Below are 14,888 nucleotides of genomic sequence, written 5' to 3'. Positions count from 1 at the left end.
TTAAGCTCATATCAGTGCTGGTCTCGCTTGTCTTCCTTGCCTGACCCCTGTGGAGACCCAAACCAAAAAGGCATGCCCAGTATTTTGGAGGGACAGTTTGTGGCACATTTTGTCCATAAAACTGCTGTGTCGGACAAGATGAGCACAAGGGACGCGCAAGAGAATCACGGCAGCACCGACTCAAATCCATTTAAATTGCACTGGAATCACATCCTCCTGCTGAACCCATGGCAAATTGGTCCAGGTTCCTCTTTGTCTGTAAGGTGACTAAACTCAGAAATGCTGCACAGTCCCCTATATCTTTTTGCACTTCTCACAGTTTAACAGCCACATTTGAAGGAAGTAATTTTCCTGTGTCGTGGCATAGTGCCAAGACAGAGGAGCTGTAATGACAGTTCCTTGGCTCCATCTCTCTTTGTCAAGGGCAGACAAAAAATTTAATATCTCATTCTGAAAACCCTAAAGCACATATTTTGTTTTACTACTGCCACGTGATTCTGTTGATTCTAGCATCTATTTACAGGATGAGTGTCTAAAGTTAATTTTTTTTTAAGTTGTCAGTGTGGGCTCCCATAAATCCCAATTTTCTTACTCTCTTATGTGCATAATTGCCTGTGGAAAATTCTATTCTAAAAGTCTATTTATTTTCCCCTATTTTACAGAAGAGAATATTTCTTGTTGGAGAAACGTTTCAGCAAATTCACTGAGCAAGATAAGAAAAATAAGATGATATAAAAAACTTCCTTTTCTGTGTACTTGTGCATAAATAAAGGACAATTCTGCATGTGAAATTTTCTGGTGGTTATTTCTCTCAAAGTTGTTTAACTTGCTTTGTTCTCCCGCTAATGTATATGTGTATGTGTAAACACTTCTTTGTACAAAATACTAAGTTACTCAAAAAGGATTTTTACTTGTAAATAAAATGAATTTTCTGACAAATTCTGACACCAACAACTGCACTATAGGAAAAACTTTTTGAGATACGATCCATAAACTACAAAGAGGCACTGACCAGGGGGACTTCACTTATTCATATTTTCATCTGAATGTCTACTATCAAAAGTAACTCCACTAATGCTTCAAAAAGCAGGGATTAATATCAGATTTATAGTTTTATGTGGATCTACAGGAGTAGAGCCTTACCAAAAGATGCTACTATAAGGATTAAGTTTTTGAATATTGCACCTATTGTAAGGACCCCTGCAATTTTATTTCTAGAGCTTTAATCTCAGTGTGCAATAGAAAATTCTGTATGTAACAAAAAACCCTAAACAGATATCCAACACAAGCCCAGCCTATCTGTGCTGTTTTAATAGCACAGACTCTTTCCAGTAATACTCATTTCCTTTCAATAGCTTGGGAACAAGTACTAGATTTCTCCTCCTATCAAAAGAAATTCTTTCTAATTAGATTTATAGAACCAGTTGTCTAAACATTCAGACAGCCCATTTTTGCACTACCACATTTCCACATTTGATGGTGGTACTTAGAAATCATATCAAATAGACCTTTCTGATGACTGCACAACCTTTTACAGTACAGAAATGTACAAAGCCTTCTTAGGTGGTTTGGCATTTCATAGATGTTACCTTAATTCATGACATTATACTAAAAATTACTAGAATATTGTTCTGAATGAGCTGTTCTAATAACAGCAAAGCTTACCTGTTATGTTCACACAAACAGTGGCAAAGGAAGCTAAAGGAGTCATTGCTACATTTTGTGCCCGGACTGTCAGGATGAAAAACTTAGTTGTCTCAAAGTCAAGTGGTTCAGCGACTAGAAGAGAAGCAGATCCATCAGCTCTGTTTGGCTTCAGATAGAAACGAACTGGCATGTTAGTCTCTGGAACTTGACCCTCCTCCAGATTATACGTAACCCTGGGATCACCAAGAGGGGATGTGGCTTTGATGGTCTGAAGAAGAAAAGAGCCACGACATATGTTCATGAAGCACAGGATTGCAAATGTTACATGTTCAGTTTGATGGCAAGAACACACGTGCACGTATGTCCTCCAAGAACATACACGCCTATATGACTTGGATAACAGACAAAAGAGAAACAGTTTACAGAGCTGAGTTTCATTTTACAACATTTATGTTCGATGCAGGTCTTTAATCAACAAGAAATTTACCTGCCTGTAAGTGTGCCAAGTAAGAACTGCACCACTGGCTAAAGGAAATCCCTTTTTTCTCCTCCTTCCAAAGAAAAAGCGATCCAAAAGGAGACCATTTCTCCATCGAGTTGTACATATTACCCATCAAGTTACAGGAAAAGAACCTAAATTGTTTGCAACTGCTTGGATATTACATGCAGGAGGAGGAAGGCAGGAATTATCTGGCAATTTATGGAAGACACTGTCCTTAAAGAGTAAGTCTGTATGGGTTAAAAAGGAATTGATTTGAGTTAAAAAAAGCTCAAAGCAAATTGCAGTCATTCTGTGCTCTAGTGCTGAATGAGAAAAGCTGCAGGAAAGAGGCAGGTAGGTAGCACAGGCCACTGAGGATGGAGGATGGAGGAGCTGGCCTTCGGTGGGAACACCCAGGGGTTTCCTACATGTGCAGGGCACAAGTTTTGCTTCTGTGGGAGCGCATCCTGGTGGCCATTGGTTTAAGTAAGTCATTGGGAAAGCTGCTGCCAGCTGAAATGCCAGCCTGTTCTGCAACAAGTGCTCCTCACAAACTCTAACAGGACACACAACGGTGAAGTCAGATAAAGGAACTGTGATTGAGTAAAGTTGAAGAGTGGGCAGAACAAAACAGAGGAAGAAGTCGAGATGAAGAGGGAGGGAAGTAATCACATTTTTAACATACCACTATCTTGGTGTCACGAATGGTGTTTTCAGGGATGGTTACCCAGTATCTGTTCTGCTCCCACCGTGGTGGCTGGCTGAGTGCATTAGTGACAGTGACCGTCAGCTCCACTGTGCTGCTCCTGTTGCCGCCATCGGTCGCTACAATATAGCGGCTAATGCGAGTTGTCTACGAAACAAAGAAAACAGAGTATATTTGCAAACCATTTTGTACAAACCAGGAGATTGCAATTAATGGATTTGCAATGGATTTGGGGGGTTGGAGGTTGCTCTGTTCCAAGCAGAGTCTCATATTACCTGGGGTAGTGGGCAGTTCACGTACACCCAACCTGTGCTGGGGTTGATCTGGAAGTATTCCACTTGATGCTCTAACATTGAGTATGTGACAGCAGCATTCACACCCTGGTCACTGTCGTGAGCTGCAACACGGAGGAAACTCATCCCCACTGGAGTGTCTTCACTAAGGAAGTCTTTGAAAAGACAAAGATAGTGTCAGCAGGTCTGATCTAGTTTACCAGGCTGTGTGTGTAAAGAAATACCCTTGTAAAACGCCATAGTCCCATTCATGGTAGATTAAATGTTTCTGTAATGAGGTAGGTTACAAAGTATTGTCACCAATAGAGTGTCTGAAGTCCTCTTTTAACTTGCCTGTCCCTCTCCCCAGCCATGCTGGGTTGTTACACGAGCTGCTGGTGATGCAGATTTACTGACACTGCTGCTGCCAGCACTTGTGTGTCTCCACAGCAGCGCTGCCAAACCCCACAGCTGGTTGCATGCCTGCTGCTTCGGATCACAGCCCAGGCTGCTGTGCCCGGCTGATGATAAAGGCAGGTTGGCATCAAAGGGAATTCTGTGTGAATTGAATTAATCCTGAATATGAGTGGTGGCAGCAGCACTGCCAGTGGGAGGCAGTAGGTAATCACAAAGCATGAAGACTCAGGTCATGCCAAAGAGGTCTCCAACATCCCAGTGTTTTGGAGAAGCCCCCCAGGGCAAGGGCAATGATCATTTTATACCTGTCTCTTTCTTTAGGTCTCACTCCCTATTCCCAGTAATACAGCTGACACAGAGATCATGCCTTTGTGCCTACAGTTCTAGGCAGACCGTTCCTTCTTTGGACTTGCTTGTATCTAAAAATCTGGTGGCAAAGAGTCACACATTCGAAGTGTTCATTGCACAAAAGAGTAATTAAGTTTGTCTTCCTAAAGCCTGATTCCTGGAAGGGACATCAACAAAGTGATGGGAATTCATGAGCAGTCAGTTCCTACTCCACTCTGCAAGGCACAACTTTATATGAAGCTATTGCATCCCTGCTGGCTGTCTTTCTTCCACACTCCCATTTTTACACTGCTCTGATCTGACTTCGGTCTTGTTCTTCCCTCCATTCTCAGCCATTCAGTCCCAGTTCCTTCTCCAAGCAGCTATGGGTGCTTGCCTGGTCATGGTTTTGAGACATTTCCATGTAGTAAGGTTCCATCAGCTCAGTGTATTGAAATGGTCCTGACAGGGTGAAGGCTCATGCAGTTGGGTTTAGACAACCCAGTCAGTCTATTTAATCATGGCTTGTTCAGAAACTGTTTCATATCTTTGATCTCCCTTGTATGTGTCTCCTTTAGCATTTTTGAGGTGGGACAATCAGAGCTGCATACTACTTAAAGTGGAGCGGTCATGTTTTCTGTTTTGGCTTTCTCCCTTAATATCTACAGTCTGTGGCAGTGGAGCAGTAAAACTTTAAACCACAACAACTACTTTCTTCATGAACAACAATTAACTTCTCTTAGCTCCTGTGTCATTTAATTGTCCTAGGATTCTTGTCCCTGGTATGTCAGTAACAGCTAAAGCTAATCTCAGAAGAGACTACCAACACTAAAATAGATTCATGAAAATTGAATTAATTGCTAAGAAACAGTGTAAAATACCACTTTTTGTGTGTTTATACTGTGTTTAACAGTCAAATTCTGTTAAATTCCATTGTAAGAAAAAATACAAAATTACTTGAAAGGGCTGTACTCTCTCATTTCATGTGCTTTGCTTGCTGCTGGCGTAACTAACACTTACTACACCATCCCTACTGGAGGGAGTTAAGCATTTCTTTAATGTCTGTTTTGCAGGCAGATGATAAGATGCATGGCTAAATCAGGGATTTGACCAACATCCTAGTGCTGAGGAATAAAGAACCAGCAGTTTCCAGAATGAATAGAAACCTCTGACTAATGGCATTTGATCTTGTTAGAGAAGGAGCTATTTTTAATTCTGTGACGTACAAGCATTGATTACTTATGTACAGATGTTGGCAAAACGCTATGCACAGTGACCTCATTATCTGCGGTTTCGCCATCTCAAAGTGCTGCCTTTGCTTCAGGACCTTTGCTGGTACCTTGTGTTCATGGAAAAAGAAAGAAAATCTACCCATTCTTCAGAAGTGCTGAATCAATCATAATTACCAAATGCAATCTCTCAGCTTCACAGTTTTTGAAGTAAAAATACTGGGCAGTTTCACCTGAAGGACATTTGACAGTAGAACAGAAAGGTTCATCTTTGCACTTTGTCTTTACCTCAGTGACTTGTCTGCTCTGCTCAAAAATATTTCTCAGAGATAATTTCTACTTGATTTCTCAGTGCTGCTTTGGCCAAGCTGCAGAAAACACTGGTAGGAATGTAGAAATGGCTATTCCCAATCTGCACATTTTAACCAATTTGGCACTTGGAGTTAGTCTCTGCAAAATACTCTAAAAGATTTAACACAATTTTCTTTCTGTCCCTCTGCATAACTCTGAAGTGTGGATGTATATTTTGCCTATTTCCTAGCAGGTTACTTCTCCTCCTCGTCAAACATCCAATCTGTTTTTGAACCCTGTTAAGATGCTGGCCTCTGTGATGCTGAAGACAACTCACTTGTGAGCCACCTTCATTTTAGTAAGGCATTGGTCACCACTTTGCCCTCCATGACATTTCCATGCAACTCACAAACATCTACAAAATGGAGTTGTCACATTCATCATCAGTTTTTTGCCATTTTGAGGCAATTATGCAAGGAAGGGCCTGTTCTAGTCCAACAGCTAGAGAGTATGCCCATCATTTGTGGATAACATTAGAGGGTCCGAGTGTAATGAAGTGCAGGATTCTGCTGGAGAAGCATCAAGTCAAATTAAATGAAAGACAAATGAAAAGCATATTGTGTGGGGATGAAAAAGGGAATGTCACCAGGGTAAACGGGAGAGGCTAGCTCAGGAGTACAGTTACAGGCAGCATAAGGGGCTCCCAACCAAAGGCACCCTAGAAACCAAGGATTTCAGGCTGTTTGACAAGAGATAAATGCCACTTCAGCCTCTTCAAGCAGAGGTGCTGTGCTAAAGAGACACAGATGACAACTGCACTTCTAGTCAGGGTTGATGAATTCCCAGCTAGGATGTCATGTTTTGTTTTGGAACATAAAATAAAGATTCAGTGTGGAGAAAAGCTGGGCTGGGAAAAGCTGCAAAGGGAAGAGATCAGATCTGCTTCATCTCTAGGAGTGAAGACAGTCAATGTTTTTGAGAACTGAAATGAATAAAGAGGACTGATCAATTCTGTACATTTGCACTGGTGATGGTTTAAGCAGTGACCGGCTTAGTGGGTAACAGAGGAAGACTGGTCACCTAAAAAACTGACCACTGGTATAAGGAACTACTAACCAGGCTCATGCAGCAGTACTGGGACAGGTAGTTAAGCAACACTCACACTGATAGCGACTGTTCTCAAACTTGGGATCGTTGTCGTTGATGTCAGCGATGAGGACGGTGATCTGACACACCCCGATCAGCGGCTCCTGTGCCTGGTCAGTAGCAGTAACACACAGCATATACTCCCTCTGCTGCTCCCGGTCAAAACTCTGCGTGGTTCTGATGACTCCTGGGAACACAGACACTCCCTGTTCTGCATGTCACAGCCCCAGGACTGAATTTGCAGAGAGGGATCTGCACATCTCCTGCACAAGAGGAAGCTCTGACCACACACAACACAACTGTCAAGCTTAATCTACACCAACCCTGCAATGCACATCTTGGACAAGACCAAATTCAATTCTCCCATCTCTCCTCTCCTCATATGTCACCTGCTGCCAGCAGTCAACAGCTTTCTTTCCTGCTGCCCTGATAAGGAGCTTCAGTATGAGCACCTTGTGATCTCATGGCTCTTGGAGCACAGAAGGGCTTTGTCCTTCTCATCAAAAGGTCTCAGGTTTATTCCAATGATTGTCAAATAAATGAATCAGCTCATTACTACTTTGAGGAAGAGTCGTACCACAGAAGGCACAAGTGATGTGGCCAAAGTCATCTCTACTACAGGAGTTGGAGGCTGTCTCATTAAATGAATTAAAATTGGGCAGCTCCATCAATCACATAGCTCCATGGATAAATCAAACTATTTTCTCCAAATTTTCCACTTTTTCTCCCTACTAATCAAGTCTCTCCTTATCTCTACTATTTTCTTCTGGCTAACAGACTTCAAACCGGCTGTCTTGAAATCACTTCCAGACTTATGTCTACTATGCTCAGGTCCAGAGGTCTGCAGCTCTATTGTAGGCCCTTTCAGTGTCCTGTACAGTCCTGGACATGCCAGTACCAAATTTTACTGTTTTAACTGTAGAAACTTCAACCAAATTTATGACTTTGTCATTTGAAATACATCATACGTCAAGACATCATTGCCGTGTTTTGGTATGAGGGTTTTGCCTGCACTGCACTGGATCTCCTATTTGTGCATGAGATGGGAAATAAACTGTGACCATATGGAAGGGAAGAACAAACTCAGGCTGTTTAAATCACGCTTTCTGCTCTGCACTTTTATAGCTACACTTGATCCAATAGGAAGGTGACAGGTTTTTATCTGCTTATTGAACTGGGGTTTGTTTCCCTACTTAATTTGCATTTGGAGCCCCCAACATAAGAAGGAAGTGGACCTGTTGGAATGAGTCCAGAAGAGGGACATGAAGATGATCAGAGGGCTGGAGTATCTCTCCTCTGAAAACAGACTGAGTTGTGATTTTTCAGCCTGGAGAAGAGAAGGCTCCATGGAGACCTTATAGCAGCCTTCCAGTACCTAAAGGGAACCTACATGAGAGCTGGAGAGGTTCTGTGGGCATGTAGTGATAGGACAAGGGGTAATGGCTTTCAACTGAGGGAGATTAGGATGAAATTCTTTACTGTGAAAATGGTGAGGCACTGGCACAGTTTGCCCAGAGACGCTGTAGGTGCCCCACCCCTGGAAGTGTTCCAGGCCAGGTTGGATGGTGCTTTGAGCAATCTGCTCTAGTGGAAAGTGTCTTTGCCATGGCGGGGGCATTGGAACTAGATGATCTTTCAGATCTCTTCCAAGCCAAACCATTCTATGCTTGTAATGATTTGAATCATTACAACCTTAATTTAATCTAATCTATGTGCATGGCTACCCTTATACTCTGAACATTATCAAGGGTTTATCCTATAAACTGTTACAGCTAACCCTGCAGTTACACTGCTAAAGCATAAGCCCACATGAACACACTCATACAGTGGCATTTTCATTACAAAAAAATGTCATTTTCATTTTATCTCAGCAACCCGAAGCTACTGACCTGTGTCTGGGTCAATGCTGAAGCCTAGGGAAGCTCCATCTCGGTGCATTAGCCCATACTTCACCTCTCCATTGACGCCAAGGTCTGCATCATAGGCTTCTACCTGTAGCACGTATGTGCCTGGAGGCTGATTCTCCAAAACCCAGGTGCTGTCACTGTAGTAAGCGCACTAAAAATACACCCAAACATCTGACCCTAAATATTACACAGAGCCACATGAAATTGCTGCACAGTGTCAATGTTTTTTTTCCAGCAGGCCTGAGAAAAACTCAGAAGAAAATCACTATTATTACTTATAGTTACAAAAAAATAAATCTCTAAGGGAGAGGAAGGAAAAAAGGAGAATGGAGACTTTACATTTTCTGTATGAAGAAAGCTGACTGCTGTTCACTTACAAGTTCGTTCTGCTCTGCACACACAGTCCCTTCAGCCAGCCAGAAATCACCAGTAGCTAAGGAGAGTCTAGAACTCCAGTTACGGATGGGAAAAGAGTATCTGCAGAAAAACATCTTACCTCTCTGAAGACAGGCTTGTTGTTATTAATGTCATTAACTCCTACAATAACCTCAGCAAAACTGCTAAGAGGGGTGGGTCCCCCTGAGGCGTTGTCATCTATTGCAGTGATGTTCAGGGTGTATTGTGGCCCTTTCAGGTTGGGTGGTGGGTTTCTGCGGAGCTTAATGATACCTAAATTTGGAAGCATAAAGCGTCATTTTAATTTAGGGAGTAAACAAACAAAATCAAGCGAGCATCGCATTTCTCTGTCACTGTGTTGTTGTTCAGCTTGTATTTTAGTTGCAAAGCATAGGAATCCGTCATCCTAGTCTGCGCAGCCTTGGGCCAGGATTCTAGGTTTTGGTTGATAGTTGTATAACAACCATCATATCAAAGAACTAATCCTCACTGATATGAAGCATTCCCAATTGCAGATTATACGAATATGGTGTTTTCTTATCGTTTTTGACATACAGCAGAAGCAGAGTCAACAGAGATTAGATGGTAAATAACTGTGTTCTAAAACCTCTTTCCTTACCTTTCTGGCTATCCAGTTCAAAGTTGCCCTCCTCATTGCCTCCTGTAATCAGATACAGCAGCCCATCTCCATCAGGGTCCTCTGCCCGAACAGTAGCCACCAAGGTGCTGGGACCAGCATCTTCCGAAAGGAAGGTTCTGTAACTGATGGACATACAGGAGCAATGGCAGCATGTACAGTATCAGATGAACCATTGCCATGGTAACCATTAGACAAAATTATAAATTCATTATGAATGTTTTTTTTTTTCAAGCTTTGAACATGCATTCATGAAATCTTTAATTGGCTTAAGATGTGACTTTGGTCTTCTTTGTTCAGCATGGGGTACTTACTTTAGTAAGTAAGTACTAATCCTGCACTTTTAGTATACATAAAAAGTGCAATCCTGCACTTTTAGTATACATAAATTCCAAAGATCTTTTGGAAGATATCAATATGCACCATACTACACTGTACTGCAAATCAGGATCACATATCTCCTAAAGCTGAGAAAAAGGACATCTGTCATGATGTGTTTCTTATGTCCCTATATATTAATGGAAAGCATCAGATACTACAGAGATGAATGTAAATTGATGTTTTGTAATTAAATATATGTATGTTTTGTATTTAAAATATGTCCATACTTGAAAGCTGTGCAAAGAATAGAAATTGTATTGATTATTGACAGGAAAGAAAGAGGCATCTTAAACAAGCAAGGCCTCATGAAATTAGCTTACAATACAATCTTTGATGGTAAAATTAAGTTTTAGTTTTTGCTAACTACCATTGTTATCTGTCATCTATTTATACATGGATAATCATTTAGAGATCTAGAAGCCAACGTCATCAAAATCATTCCCTGTATAATCAGGTCTCTGATTTATTCTGTTCTCCCTCTGTAAGTATAAAGTGAATATACTGGTATCACAACTGGTGTATTTTTTTTTAATACAATCTGGAAATGAAAGTCCAACTACTAAAGCCTTTCTATATAGAAATTTCAGTGGTACTTATAGTTGCACAAAACAACAAGTGATCGTTCAGCCAAGTATTATTAAGGTTACGCATATGGACAGCATCTTTTAAACCCAAAGCAGGAGTTCACGAAGCCTTACACAGGCTGGGAGAAGACGGGAGCCTCATCGTTCACGTTGGCCATTCGAATCCGCACAGACGCTGTCCCTGTCCGAGGAGGGTGTCCTTTATCAACAGCTATCACCACAAACTCATACATATGGTTTGCTCGCTCAAAGTTCAGCCTCTGGTTAGAATTGATGACCCCGTGATGCGTGATGGAAAAATCAGTGCTCTGGATGAAGTAAGTGATGTCAGAGTTGGAGCCAGAGTCGCAGTCTGTTGCAAGTACTAAAGAGAACACATTTAACAGACTAGTCATACTGTAAAAGAGGTTTGGTTATGCTATTTCCTATAAAGTCAACTCTTTGTTTTTGAGAACAGGCATCACCTAAATCTGTTTCATCCATAAGAGTCTCTTTTTAATGATTAGAATCTGGGAGCTTAGCAGGAGGCTGGAAGTAAAAAATCAAAACAATTCTTCCATCCCCTTCAACACAGCCTGAGTGATCACAGCCAGGTGAGTTTGCGAAAGAGCTGTGATCCCAATACTGCACAACACGTTTTGTACAAACAGCAGTCAACACTGGTAATTACCACACAATCAATATGCACGTTGGTTGAATATTATCAGTCATAAACTGTGTAGTCACTCTCTCTGGGGATGCCGTTCAAATTTAATTAGCTTCCAGCTATGTTACAGATAAAGTATTTTTTAATTACCCGGTGCTTCAAGGTACAAAGAGTGATTAAACATTCCTCCCCAGTAAGTGTTTATTCAGTATGTTGGGTGTCCCATCTGCTCAGAAGCAGCAAATCAGCACAACAAAGAGCTAGGGCTCACAGCATGGCATCAAATGTGATTTTTAAGAGTGGGAGCTCACCTCTCCAATTACCCTGCAATTTTTCTAGCCAAACAGGAGGCTTCACATCATACCCACACTGGTATTAAACAAACTCCTTATTCTACCAGTAGGATGCAGCCACTACAGTAGCATACAGACTTCTGGAACCAGACCAGTGACTGCAGTGCGTGGACACCTTGGCAGGGAGCTGCAGCATCATCCACAGATGAAACAACCACCTGTCTCTATCAGAATATTAACTCAAAGTAGGAAATGGGGAGAGAAAGATTTCAAAAGTACACAAATACTGTTCTACTTATTTGCAAAAAACCTCAGCTACATCTGCCTGTGGAAAGTTACTCATCTTTGTGTACAAGGACATTTAGGGGGGGTTGTAACACTTTGTTTAAAATCTCTCCAAATCCTGCTGTGTAAACGTTTGTTTGTGTTACAGATTACAAAATCAGGGGCTTTAGAGTTGATCACTCTCTTGCTGTACTGAAAGAAAAAATATATTAAAAACTCAAGAAAGTTTGAAATTACTGTGACTTAAATCTGGTTAAGTATTGTTTTTAGAAAGACATATTTGAGTTGAAAAGTTCTGAATTAGTCACAGTCATTAGTGAGCCATTGTAACCATTCACAAAAATATATTTTATGTGCTTAACTATCATATTTCCTTTCACCCAGATGTTTTCTGGCAAATAGGGAATGTGATACTTACTTGTACATGACAGGAACAAGCCTTACTTCCAAATTGCAACTTGGAATTCTATTCCCATTCCATTTAATTCCATCCTGCAAACTGATGTGCATTGCAAAGATATTTTGAGGATCATATAGCAGCCACAAGCAGGTCTGTGCTGGCTTTGCCTGTGTTCTGAGCTAGTTTAGTGCAATCTAGCTCCAGCTCAAAGCCTCATGTGTTAGTACAAAGTTGCCAGCTCCAACTCTAAGCCTTGTTCTGCTGACATAGTGATGAGGCTGAGGGACTACACTAATCCCTGCTGAGAACACCCCTCCATGCTTTTCTCATCATAGCATGTTTGCATCCAGAAATCTTAAAGCACACACAGTCAGCACAAACCTGCCCACAATGACTAAGTAGATGGATTGACTCAGCATAGCATCTGCACTACAAACATGACTCAAGCCAGACTTCGAGTGTGCTAAAATAAAAATGGTTGACAATTAAAACCTACATTTACATTACTAACAGTGTTAACAAATGCCACATATCACACTACCTTCTTCACTGCCATCAACAGCAACTCATGCATGCCCAGAATGGCAAAGGCTGTCTCACATTTGTATTTATTTTTGTTTGTGGGACATTCTGAGGTTGCAAAATCCCACCCCTCAAGGAACTACATCCAAGGTAAGAGCTGTTTGGGGGTTTTTTTCCCCCTGAGATAATACTTTTTTTGGCAGTCAGAGTTAGTGGCACAGATCTCATCCAGCACAGGGTACAGGTGACTGCCCATACAACTGCCTTGTAGTCACTAACAACCCTGCCCAGCCCTTCAACAGCAAGTGAATGTTCATACACTCATTTCCACTGACTGTCACTATACTTCCACCTCACATTTTCTTTTCTAAGATGGCTCTTTCTCTTGAAAACTTGCACATGTGGCAAGACAACAAAATGGGATGCAAATGCACAGCTTTGCCATTCTGCTTGCTTTGGACGTCGTGCACACATTTTCTCCCCGCAACTAAGAGCTTTTTGATCAGCTTTACAAGTTTCCTGAAGAGAAGAGCATTCATCTGTTTAAGGAAAATCACATGCTTAGGAATTTTAGGAGTTGATCATCCGGATCAACTTCTTGTTTCCCAAGAGCCATTAAACCAAAAAATGAAGTTCAAGAAGCTCTGAACTCTCTTGGTAAGCATTAGAGAAAGCAGACCCTGCAGCCCCTTTATACCAGGAAGCTAAGTTTCTTATCACCACTGCAACCTGCAGAGTTAAGCTCCAAATTTAGGAAATTTACATTACTGGCTTCAGAAGACATGTTAGACAAGTAAATTTTTGCTAAGTCTTGCCTTGACACATATCCATTTTCACACAGTTCATAACCCTCAAGGTCTCAGCCTGTCTTCCCACTACTACCCCAGTACTTGCCCCTCCTTTCAGTTTGAATGCTGACAGTGAGCCTGTAAGTGTTCTCCCTGTTTCAGGCAGAATACAGCTATGGCATGTATCACAACACATCAGACTACATCAGATCTTTAGACATCTTGAAGGCATTTAACTGACACCAGTAAAACAGGCTGGAGAATGGGCTTTTGTTCCCTGCCTGTTGGTCTCTCAGGACTGATACAATAGATGCAACATCACCCAAGTTCACTCTTTATTTGCGCAACCATGGTATTTCCTTGAAGATTTTTTTGGAACTTGGAGCTAAAAATTATTTTCAACAGCTCTGATCTTTCAGCATGACACTATTCTAGCCTCTAAAGCATCATCTGTGCACTCAGGTTTTATGTGCAAGTATCACTCAGCTGTGTTAAACACAGCAAATGTGGGATGATGACTGTTAAGCCACAATCATAAATAAAAGTTCACAGGCTTTCCAAAGTTTTCTCTTTTAACACTTTGCAAGTCAGTTATACAGCATTAATACTTATTTGATAAAACTATCTGCCTATCTAAAAAAAAAATTCTTTTCCTCAACACTTTTTTTCTTAACTAGTTGCAGCTGTGTCTGGGACACAAAAAGATTACCAAGATTAGTTGAAAGACAGCTACAACATTTAAAGGAAACAAGCTATGGCAATCCACTAAGTCACTGCCTATCAGCTGCTTTAATGTCTCTTGGGTACCACAAGAACCTTCCTTGGGCACAGCACAGTGATCCTCACATGAAGACACACACAACTCTACTTCCAGGATATCTAAAAGCCATCTATTACCTCCAGGAAAGCTGCCAGCCATGTCTTACAAAGGCAGTGAGCACTTCCTCATGGCAAGAACATGAAAACAGAACAAACTAGCAGGTCTGTGGCAAGACTGAAATGAAAGGCAATGGAATGGTCCTCACCTTGCAGTAGAGATGTGCCAACAGGAATGGTTTCGGGAACATTGTCTCTGCTGTAAATGGAGCGCTGGAATTCAGGAGAACAGTCATTTTCGTCAGTGATATGGACCATGACCTGAGACAAAAGGACATGCTGAGAGGAGATTTTAGCTTCTACACTTCAGAAAATGGGCATCTTGTTCTAGACACTGCCATGGCAGTCAGTGCTTTTGCTCTCTCATCCTTACACCTCCAATACTATTTTTCTTACACTACTCCTTTATCACAAAGAATTATTTTCTTCTCCAGTTCCAAGCAGATGGGAGGCAAAGCCAAAAAGAAATGACAAAAGGTATTTGCAGAGTGTAGATCTGAACCTAAGTCAGACCCCAGCTTTCTCCCTGTTCTGTAAGGTCCCCTTCCTCCCCAACATCCTCGCAAGTGTCCTAGGCTATCCACCAGTGTAACTGGTTCCACCAGTAAACTAACAAAGATTGCAGGGACAGTGGGTAGGATGTGAAGTGATTCATGT

At 41.5% G+C, this 14,888-nt stretch overlaps 1 protein-coding gene across 1 annotated transcript in view; it reads right to left on the bottom strand.

The window, feature by feature from the left end:
* The window catches only part of LOC127470134 (neural-cadherin-like), a 54,352-nt gene that overhangs the window by 26,066 nt on the left and 13,398 nt on the right, over window positions 1-14,888 (bottom strand). The window contains exons 5-13 of the mRNA XM_051785321.1: window positions 14,381-14,492; window positions 10,536-10,785; window positions 9,439-9,581; window positions 8,920-9,092; window positions 8,406-8,574; window positions 6,533-6,703; window positions 3,110-3,282; window positions 2,814-2,981; window positions 1,666-1,915 (exon numbers count right to left, since the gene is read on the bottom strand). Of these exons, the coding sequence (XP_051641281.1) occupies window positions 1,666-1,915; window positions 2,814-2,981; window positions 3,110-3,282; window positions 6,533-6,703; window positions 8,406-8,574; window positions 8,920-9,092; window positions 9,439-9,581; window positions 10,536-10,785; window positions 14,381-14,492 (1,609 nt within the window). The remainder of the gene's footprint in view (window positions 1-1,665; window positions 1,916-2,813; window positions 2,982-3,109; window positions 3,283-6,532; window positions 6,704-8,405; window positions 8,575-8,919; window positions 9,093-9,438; window positions 9,582-10,535; window positions 10,786-14,380; window positions 14,493-14,888) is intronic.

Source organism: Manacus candei, unplaced genomic scaffold (assembly GCF_025592945.1).
Source record: "Manacus candei isolate 608988 ecotype Guabito, Panama unplaced genomic scaffold, ASM2559294v1 h1tg000019l, whole genome shotgun sequence".
Lineage (NCBI taxonomy): Eukaryota > Metazoa > Chordata > Aves > Passeriformes > Pipridae > Manacus > Manacus candei.
Note: the sequence above shows the minus strand (reverse complement) of the source record. Positions and strands in the feature narration are given on the sequence as shown.